The 10,248-nt window shown below is 48.3% G+C and overlaps 1 protein-coding gene across 1 annotated transcript; it reads right to left on the bottom strand.

The window, feature by feature from the left end:
• Positions 1 to 677: 677 nt before the first annotated feature.
• On the bottom strand, positions 678 to 9,427 carry AMH (anti-Mullerian hormone; the record flags this gene model as incomplete). The annotated part of the gene is made up of 5 exons (XM_048482394.1): positions 678 to 1,854; positions 2,381 to 2,485; positions 4,367 to 4,550; positions 7,986 to 8,109; positions 9,249 to 9,427. Coding segments are annotated over 5 exons (1,550 nt in total), but the record flags the coding sequence as incomplete, so codon positions are not given.
• Between the last annotated feature and the right edge of the window lie 821 nt (positions 9,428 to 10,248).

Genomic DNA, 10,248 nt, shown 5'->3' with positions numbered 1-10,248 from the left:
TGCCAGCAGGGGCTGATGGGAATTGTAGTCCATGAACATCTGAAGCGCCAGAGTTGGACACCCCTGTTGTAGAGTTTCCAACTCTGGTTTGGGAAATTCCTGAAGATCTTGGGGGTGCCACTTGGAAAGGCCAGATCTGGACAAAGGACTGTGGACATTAAATATGTGAAGGGCTGTCATGTCGAAGCGGGAGCAAGCTTGTTTTCTGCTGCCTCAGAGCCGAGGACACGGAGTCATGGATTCCAGGTGAAGGAAAAGAGATTCCACCTAAACCAGGGGTCTGCAACCTGTGGCTCTCCAGATGTTCATGGACTACCATTCCCATCAGCCCCTGCCAGCATGGCCAGCAGGGAGTCGGACCTAAACATTGGGAAGAACTTCCTGACCGTCAGGGCTGTTCGACAGTGGGATTCACTGCCTCGGAGAGTGGTGGAGTCTCCTTCTTTGGAGGTTTTTAAACAAAGGCTGGATCAGCCTATGTCGGGAGTGCTTTGATTGGGAGTGCATGGCAGGGGGTTGGACTTGATGGCCCTTGGGGTCTCTTCCAACTCTATGATTCTATGAAAGCCGAAGAGCCCACCCTCTAAAGCTGTGGTTTCCCCCATGGGGACTGATCTTCATAATCTGGAAATCAGCTGTAGTTCCAGGAAATCTCCCTCCTGGAGTTGGGAACCCGAACACCTTTACTATTTCAGCGCAACACACACACACACACCCCGTCTAACAAAACACAAAAATACCCCCAAAAAATCAGGCAGATTTGTTCATTGTGCATACATTGACGCAGATAGTAGAATTTAGTTTTCTTTTAGCACAGAATACATCATAGCCCCTATGATCCCTGAGCCAGACACACTTCCCTGGAAAGCGAGGTGTGGCTAGAGAGGATCCCCTTTTTACCGACAGCCGCACGCCTCCGCCACCATATCAGGGTACCTCTTAACCGTCAGCCCTTTGTCGTTGGTGAAAGTTACGATGACGCTTTGGGAGTATTTCACGGGGACGCAGCAAGGGGCACGCTGCAGTGGCCGGCCCTGTTCGTGCATGCGCAGCAGGAAGAGAGTGTGAGTGAAAAAGTCGGGGGTACGGGTGGACAGCGGACTTCGGCAAGGCCCGACGCAGTTGTTGGCGTTGTACCATTCGGGGAAGATGATGTAGTCCGTAGAGACCAGATCTATCCTGAGCTCTCTCAGCCGACAGTAATCCTCTTGAGGCTGGGTGCTGCGGTTGGCCCGGAGCACCTTCTTCGACTCCCGCCAGTGACCCCGCATGGCCTGCAGTGCTTTCAGCAGCAAGAGGCTGTGGAGTTTTCTCAGACGACTCGCACCCTCCTGCCGATCTGCTGCCATGGAGTCGCCACCATCCATCCCTGGAGCAGCCCCAGCAGGGTAATAGCAGGACGCGAGGAGTTTATGGAAGAGGCCGATGTTTACTTGGAAGGACGGGATGCCCTTCAGTTCTTGGATGACCGAGCTCAGTTTCTCCAGCAGTTGCCGTAACAACCTCCCCTCCAAGTACCATTGGCCCAGATCTTGCTCCATCAAGGCCTGGCTGTCCTCGGGGAACAGCAGCATCAAGTGGTCCTCAGACTGGACCAGCCACTCCAAGGCTACCTCCTCCGACAGGTTAAGGGACCAGTGCGGGAGGGCCTCCACCGTGTCCAAGTCTAACTGGAGGCGTGGCCTGGCAGTGGGAGGCGGTTTCCCTAAGGGCCATAATACCTGATTGACAAACTGAGAGAGGGCCTCTAAGAACTGTCCAGTGCTGAGGGTAGGTACTGGTGCCGAGACATTCCAGTGGCGGGCTGTGGCGTTGACAGGCGGCGCTTTGGCCGAGCCAGAAGCTGGCAAGCTGCTGTGGAGGCAGAAAAACAAAATCATGACCAGGCAGTGGCGGAGGGCCAAGGGGGCAGGGGGGTGCGTCGTGCACCGGGCGCACGCCTGGGGGTGCAAAATTGCCCCCTGGTCCCTCCCCCGTCCCCCCGACCCCCGCGCCCCCCCCCCCGCGGCGGCCCCCAACCCCCTTTCCACACTTACCTACATTCCTTTTTGTAGTACTTTTTGAGGCCGAAAAAAGCGGCCTAGTTACAGTTCAGGGGAAAAACTGCCTGAGGAACTACAGTTCCCAGGAGACCTTGGGGCTCACAAGGTCTCCTGGGAAGTATAGTTCATCAGGCAGCTTTCTCATTGAACTGTAAATAGGCCGTGTTTTTCAGCCTCAAAAAGTACGACAAAAAGAAAAGGAATGTAGGTAAGTGTGGGAAGGGTGTGTGTGTGTGTGCTGCCGGGGGGGGGGGCGCTGCGGGGGGGCAGGGGGGCAGAAAAAACACTCTGCGCACCGGGCGCAGTTTGGCCCAGCTACGCCTCTGTGACCAGGTCACATCCATGGTTGTTGCTGAGCAAAATGGTCGCAGGGGGCCACCATGCCCGGCAGAGTGGAAGCCAGCCTCCACGTGGGACATGGGGATTTACAGCTCAACTCCAGACTACAGAGATCAGAAAAAGGATGCTTTAGAGGGCAGACTCTGTGGCGTTATACGTAACCCCAAATCCCCAGGAGTTTCTCAACCTGTATCTGGCAACCCTACCACCCATCCCTCTGGTGGCCGGAGGTGGGGCTGGTGATCCTATCCTGCAGGCGTGATCCCAAAAGTCATCTGACCACCCAGAACAGCACCACTGGCCTACACTGTGGAGAGACAGCACTGGCAGAAACGTACACCACCACAGAGTAGAGGAAGAAGAAGAGTTTGGACTTATACCCTGCCTTTCTCTCTGTAAGGAGACTCAAGGTGGCTTACAAGGTCCTTCCCCTTCCTCTCCCCACAGCAGACACCTTCTGAGGTAGGTGGGGCTGAGAGAGTTCTGAAAGGACTGTGACTAACCCAAGGTCACCCAGCAGGAATGTAGGAGTGCGGAAGCACATCTGGTTCACCAGATAAGCCACTCAGGTGGAGGAGTGGGGAATCAAACCCGGTTCTCCAGATTAAAATCCACCAGCAGCAGTAGCGTAGGAGGTTAAGAGCTCGTGTATCTAATCTGGAGGAACCGGGTTTGATTCTCTGCTCTGCCGCCTGAGCTGTGGAGGCTTATCTGGGGAATTCAGATTAGCCTGTACACTCCCACACACGCCAGCTGGGTGACCTTGGGCTAGTCACAGCTTCTCGGAGCTCTCTCAGCCCCACCCACCTCACAGGGTGTTTGTTGTGAGGGGGGAAGGGCAAGGAGATTGTAAGCCCCTTTGAGTCTCCTGAAGGAGAGAAAGGGGGGATATAAATCCAAACTCTTCTTCTTCTCTTCTTCTGCTCTTAACTACGACACCTTAAAATGAGTTTTTGCCTGTGTCCTCTCAGTTTTGGCCTGAGTCTTTCACCCCTTTACTCCAGCTGTCTTCCTTATCTTTTCATCACTTAGCAGCTCAGTGATGCAAGGGCCTCTTAATACCTGCGAGAGGGCACCTGGGAATTCCAACGTTTCAGTGCCACGACCAAAAAAACCTTGTGCGGTTGTCACCTGCCTAAGCAGAGTATCCAAAGCAAGACCTCCAAAGATGACCAGGACAGATTAACTACCTCAGACAGACTGGGAGCGCAACTTTCTGAGTTCAAATCTCCCTCCTTCTCCTTTTCTCCTCTTTCTTGTATTTCCCTCCTCTCCGTTTCCCTGGATGCGTGGTGTGAATGACAGTTTGACGGGGCATAAATTAATTACTATAAACCAGCGATAGCGAACCTTTTTGAGACCGAGTGCCCAAATTGCAACCCAAAAACCACTTATTTATTGCAAAGTGCCAACACGGCAATTTAACCTGAATACTGAGGTTTTAGTTTCGAAAAAACAGTTGGCTCAGAGGCATGCGTTACTCGGGAGTAAGCTTGGTGGTAGTCAGTGGCTTTGCTTTGAAGCAACTGCGCAACTCTTCCAATGGGTGAATCATGACCCTGGGAGGATTTACTCAGAAGCAAGCCCCATTGCCAGCAACCAAGCTTACTCCCAGGTAAAGGATCATGCTTTAGTTCTTTGCATGAAAATCAGTGGGGTTTAACAGAGCTTAATAGGGTTACCTACACTGCTTCCCCAAAACGAGGTCTTAGGTTTAATGCTAATAATCGAGCCCAGTGGCCCAGGCCAGCCTATATGTGTGGGCGGGGGGGGGGGGGGCTCTGCACGTGCCCACAGAGAGGGCTCTGAGTGCCACCTCTGGCACCCGTGCCATAGGTTCACCACCACTGTTATAAACCTACTGGAGATTATTGGTGCCATGTTGAATGAGAATGTTTGTATCGGTTTTTTTTATGGTGTGTTATTGTTTGAAGCCACCCTGATGGAAGGTTGGCCTACAAGCTTAAATAAATAAATAAACACACCTGGGCTTGAGATACGGGGCTGTGTCCAGCACCCCTTTGGCAGCCAGGAAGGAAGAGGAGTCAACAGCTGTCCCATCAATCCTCTGTTTGGCCACCAGCAGCACAGACGGGGTCATGCGGGTGAAACATTTTTCATCAAAGTTGAAAAGTAAATCTTGTGCCTCCCGAGGAGAAAGCGCCACCTCTGGGGATGAAGCGGTCGAGAAGGAAAATGTTAATAGAGAAACAGCCAAGGACAGTTGTCTTCCCCATAACACCAGACCCAGTGGTGGGATCCAAAAATTTTAGTAACAGGTTCCCTCGCCAGCCCCCCCTCAGCAAAGGGGGAAGAGGCGTACCTAGGCAAACCTGAGTTGGATGCCCGCCCCCCATGGGCAGCCATTCCACCATGACCCCAAAAAATTTTTTTTGCACCAGGTCATTTCTAAATCATCATCACATTATAAAAAATGCCCCAACTCACAAATCTGAACACAGCAATGGTGAAACACACAGGTTCTTTGATAGAGACTGGTGAGATAAAAGGTACGAAAGGCTGAGAATCAATGAATTGCAGTACCTGAAAGGGATTAACCCAGTTCAGGGGCTTACATTATTAGTCGCAATTGCTATATGGAACCTTCACGTTCAAAGGCAGGATGCCTCTCGGGGAAGCGAGGGCGTGGAGATGGAAAAGCGGACCCAACTAGTAACCCCCTCTCGGCACACACAAATAATTAGGAACCCACTCTCGGGAACTGGTGAGAACCTGCTGGATCCCACCGCTGACCAGACCCTTGGGAAGGTTTATTGTAATAACATTAGATCTGTCCCCCTCGCGAAAAAGAAATCCAGGCCAACTAGACCCTTTTCAGGATAAAGATGATGGGAGGTTTGCGAAGGAAGGAAAATAAAACGTCTCCTGCCTGTTGTTTACGCGCGGAAGTGCCTCCAACCTGGAATTGTGCAAAAGGATCGAGGGTTTAGCAATCTTCGACAATCCCGGGTTGAGGGGAATAAAACAGGCCAAACGTGTTTTGGGGATGGGACCTATGCGGTTTCCCTGTTTTATATCATGTCCTACACCCATTATATTTGACCTGTGCAGAGTCTGTAACCTCTATCTGTGGGTTCTGTGGGGCAGAACTTGGAATGAGTTTGCAACAACAAATTTTAAAAACAAAATGGTTTCTGTTCTTAACATATAACATCAACATTTAACATCACACTTCAAAGTCCTGTTCAGGTTTCATTTTCAAGTCCTTATATTTACAGTCTGCTGATATTGCCAAGTCCAATTCTTCTTTGCAAGTGGGTTGGCTCCTGAAAACTCCAAGGGCTTGATGAACAGGATTCAACATGATGAAGGTTTCCAGGAGAACTCTCACTCATTACAAACATAAAAAACCCTAAAACAATTATCTCCAACATTTACAACATAGCAAAAATAAACAACTACCTTCCCACTAGTTCCCAGCAACATTGCAGTTACCTTAACAAGGTGTTAAGAGCTTATACAAACCAAGGTCTGAGTCTGGTAGCCTTGTCTCCTCCAAACTACATGAGCTCTGCAGCCTTCTGCTGCTTTCAGTCTCCACCCCTTTCTGGGTCAACCCATTCTGAGCATGGGGGTTACAAGTCCACTGGAGAGTATGTGACTGACTGAAAGCCACACATTGAAAGATTTGAAACCAAAAATCCCTAGTCTAATTCACAGGTCTTTACGTCAGTTCTCCAGGTCTAATAGTTTTGTAAATGCCAGTGCCAAAAAATAATTATAGTTTTTATAAATCTGCCTGATTAACCATGCACCCTTTTCCAATCAGGGTGGAAAAAGTTTCCTTACCGTAAAGGTATTGTAAATATTTCTGTTCATGGGAATTAGAGAACATTGTTTTAAGATATATTCCTGGTGGTACTTAACTCCAGAAAGATCAACCAAATCTCAGAAGATCCCAAGATGTGTTAGATGTGCAGAGAAATAAGAACTCTGTTTCTTTAGCAGTGAGTTAATCCGATGTTATTGAAAGAAACAGAGAAAAGAGTTTAGGCTTTTATTTGCAACCAAATTCAATGATCTATTTATTAGTGAAAATTAGAAATACAGTAAGTGATTTTGGTCAAGCAGTTATTGTTGCCGGAATGACATTAGTGCAGTTCTGGAAACAGGAAACAAGCCAAACGAAAGAAGTCGGAAAAGGTTTGGTTTGTTATAATGAACAAAAGTACAGGTTATGGATACTACGTGGGTGAGAAAACTCATACGAAAACTATGCGAAAATTTGGCCCCCCAGTATACAATACTGGAATTGGCTCTATTCGATTTCTACCACTAAGGTGGAGATACTAAAATGTCTAAAGAACAGGGCTGCCGGGTCCAGGTTGGGAAATACCTGGAGATTTGGGGGCGTGGCCTGAGGAGGGCGGGGTTTGTTGAGGGGAGGGACTTCAATGTAATGCCATACAGTCCACCTTCCAAAGCAACCATTTTCTCCAAGTGAACTGATATTGGTTGCCTGGAGAGCAGTTATTAAAGTGAGAGATCTCCAGTTACCACCTGGAAATTGGCAGCCCTAAAGAACACTGGTCAAAAAGTACACTATTAAACCCTGGTCTTTCTTTTGTAATTTATTAATTCTAAGAACTGAAGTTTTATAAATGAAAATTGAAATTCTTTCATCCTTCTGTACGTTGGAAACTTCCCCCCCCCCCCCATCCAGCTGCTCTATATGATTATTTTTAAAAGTTTTAATCTATTCTTCAGATGCTTAGCTGACTCAATGTTCCATCTATCATTGCAGAAATTCATAAAAATAATAAAGAATAATAATTAAGAAGGGCAAAACACATAGCAACAGCTAAAAGAAACGGGAGGTCAAAGTGGGACCCATATTCAAATTCCCACTCAGCCATGATCTCACTGGGTGAAGAAGAAGAAGAAGAAGAAGAAGAAGAAGAAGAAGAAGAAGAAGAAGAAGAAGAAGAAGAAGAAGAAGAAGAAGAAGAAGAAGAAGAAGAAGAAGAAGAAGAATTTGGATTTATATCCCCCCTTTCTCTCCTGTAGGAAACTCAAAGAGGCTTGCAATCTCCTTGCCCTTCCCCCCTCACAACAAACACCCTGTGAGGTGGGTGGGGCTGAGAGAGCTCCGTAGAGCTGTGACTAGCCCAAGGTCACCCAGCTGGCGTGTGTGGGAGTGCCCAGGCTAATCTGAATTCCCCAGATAAGCCTCCACAGCTCAAGTGGCAGAGCGGGGAATCAAACCCGGTTCCTCCAGATTAGAATGCACCTGCTCTTAACCACTACGCCACTGCTGCTCCTCCGAGTTACTCTCAGCCCAAGCTACCTCACAGGGCTGTTATGAGTATAAAACAGAAGGCCGGAGAAATAACTATAGTCCCATTAAAGGGAAGTGGGATAAAATTATAACTGAACCAGATTGACCCTGGCAAGGATTTGGATGGGAGACCTCCAGGGAATACTGTGGCAGGCAACGGTCAGCCACCTCTGAACATCTCTTGCATTGAAAACCACACCTGAGGTCGCCTTAAATCAGGTGTGACTTGAAGCCAAACCAAAAATGGCAAGCCGAAATTCAATAATGCATACGGGTCGTTTGGGGATCACGCCTCCGGAGCATACCCCTCACGCTGAGACGCCTGATGGTCAACGAAACTTGAAAACTCAGCTGGCCCGGGATGCGTTTGCCTGCCATTGGCGAACCCTTGAGGACGAGGAACCGTGTTATCCTGGAGAGACAGATCAGCTGGAGGGAGGGTGGGAAAAAGAGAAAATAATATTTTTTCAATCAGAAGTTCGGCAGAAGCACTTTTATCCCCTCATATTTCCTTGCCTTCAAAAGCAACTCAATATGCAGGAATTCAACAGGTGTAGTTCTTTGTTTCTTTATCTACCTTAGATTTATTCCTGACAGACTGCTGTTAAAGGCACAGGAACACCCACAAGTCAGAGAATGGGTTGGATCATCCAGGTTAAACAGCGGAATGAAACTTGTCAATCCCAGCCTATGGATAGCCACAAAATGCTACTCCTAAGGAATAAGGGGACCTTGAGGAGATCTTGTAGAATTACAACTGATCCTCAGACTATGAAGATCAGTTCCTTTGTACAAAATGGCTGCGTTGGAGGGTGGCGGGGGTGCAGTTTTTAGGCTAGCAGCATCAACCTTTCAGGGTATCTTTAGGAGACTCTCCTAATGATACCAGCCAGGTTTGGTGAAGTTTGGCTCAGGGGTCCAAAGTTATGGACTCTCAAAGGTGTAGCCCCCATTTCCTATTAGCTCCCATTGGAAACAATGGGGGATGGGGCACTTTGGACCCCCTGAACCAAACATCACCTAACTTGGGTGGTATCATCAGGAGTGTCCCCTGAAAACTCACTGAAATTTTGGTGCCCCCTGCAGGCCAAAAACTGAAAAACACTAAAAATACAAAAAACAAACCTGAAATTTTTGCTGCTCCCCAGGTGCGCGCCCGGTGCAACACGCACACACACACACCGGTCCCCTTGTAGCTCCGCCTCTTCAGGGAAGAGGGATTGTCAACATTGGGTTAGGAAATTTGGGGGGTGGAAACTGGGAAGGGGAAAAAGTTGGGTATATAATCCCATAAAGTCTATCCTCTAATGCTGACATTTCCTCCACAGGAACCGATCTCTGTACTTGGAAGATCAATTGTAACTCTGGGAGATCTCCAGCCCGAGGGGGTGGTATGAACATCCTTGCTGGGCAAGACTAAATCTAGTTCCTTAGGTGCTTCCGAGAATCCTAAAATCTTGCCATGAATTTAATGGACATACCCCTTTTGTTCGCCTTCTGCATGTAGCATTCAGCACATGGCAGGCCCTTGATTTCACCCATTCCTTCCAGATGTTTTTCAAGCTTACCTGCTTCTGTTGGAGGCCTTCCCCTCCCACGAGGAACCTCTCTCTGGGGCCAGGAGATGCCCCTTCCTTTCTCCCGTGGTAAAAGACAAGGAAGGCTAGCTGCAGAGGGCCAACAGGAGGCTCCACGCCCTCTGGAAAACTCAGCTGAAACGTCAACTTTGTTTCTGCTTTCCACTGAACTGTGACGAGACCGGGAAGAAAAGGAACCACATGTTCAAACTAGGACCATTTACCATCCCAAAGGACAAACAAAATCATTTACAATAGAATACTTAAAACACTTCATGATTAACGCCTCAGTCAGTAATGATTAGGGCTGTCAGCTCTCGGTCAGGAAATACCAGGAGATTTAGGGATGGCGGCTGAGGAGGGCGGGGTTTGGGAAGGGGGAGGGACTTAAGTGGGGTATAATGCCACAAACTCCACCTTCCAAAGCCGCCATTTTCTCCAGGTGAACTGATCTTTCTTACCTTGAGACAGGGCCTCAAAATAATAGAACACTTCAAACTGCTTGACATCTCTCACTATTATCTCCAAGCGGCAGAGATCAGTTTGCCTGCAGCAGGGGCAGTGGTGGGATCCAAACATTTTAGTAACAGGTTCCCATGGTGGTGGGATTCAGTGGCGTAGCACCAATGGGGCGGGGCAGGACGGGGGCGGGGGCGGGCATTTCGGGGGCGGGGCATTAATAATTTCTCTATTACTGTAAAAAACTCTTACTGTAAAAAAAAGTTCCTAGTTTCTAGCTGGTATCTTTCTGCCCATAATTTAAACTCATTATAGCAAGTCCTATCGTCGACTGCCAACAGAAACAACTACTTCTCCTCTAATTGACTGCCTGTCAAATACTTAATACTTTCAAATACTTAATTTTGTTTCTAGAAATCAAAAGAAGGATACTTTCCTTAAACAAGGAACTTGACCATATTTCTAAAACATGTTTTTTAAAACAGCCCAAAAGGGAGAATTATCCCGTTTTCTACCTTCACTAACCAGCCAC

Source organism: Sphaerodactylus townsendi, unplaced genomic scaffold (genome assembly GCF_021028975.2).
Source record: "Sphaerodactylus townsendi isolate TG3544 unplaced genomic scaffold, MPM_Stown_v2.3 scaffold_1580, whole genome shotgun sequence".
Taxonomy (NCBI): domain Eukaryota; kingdom Metazoa; phylum Chordata; class Lepidosauria; order Squamata; family Sphaerodactylidae; genus Sphaerodactylus; species Sphaerodactylus townsendi.
Note: the sequence above shows the minus strand (reverse complement) of the source record. Positions and strands in the feature narration are given on the sequence as shown.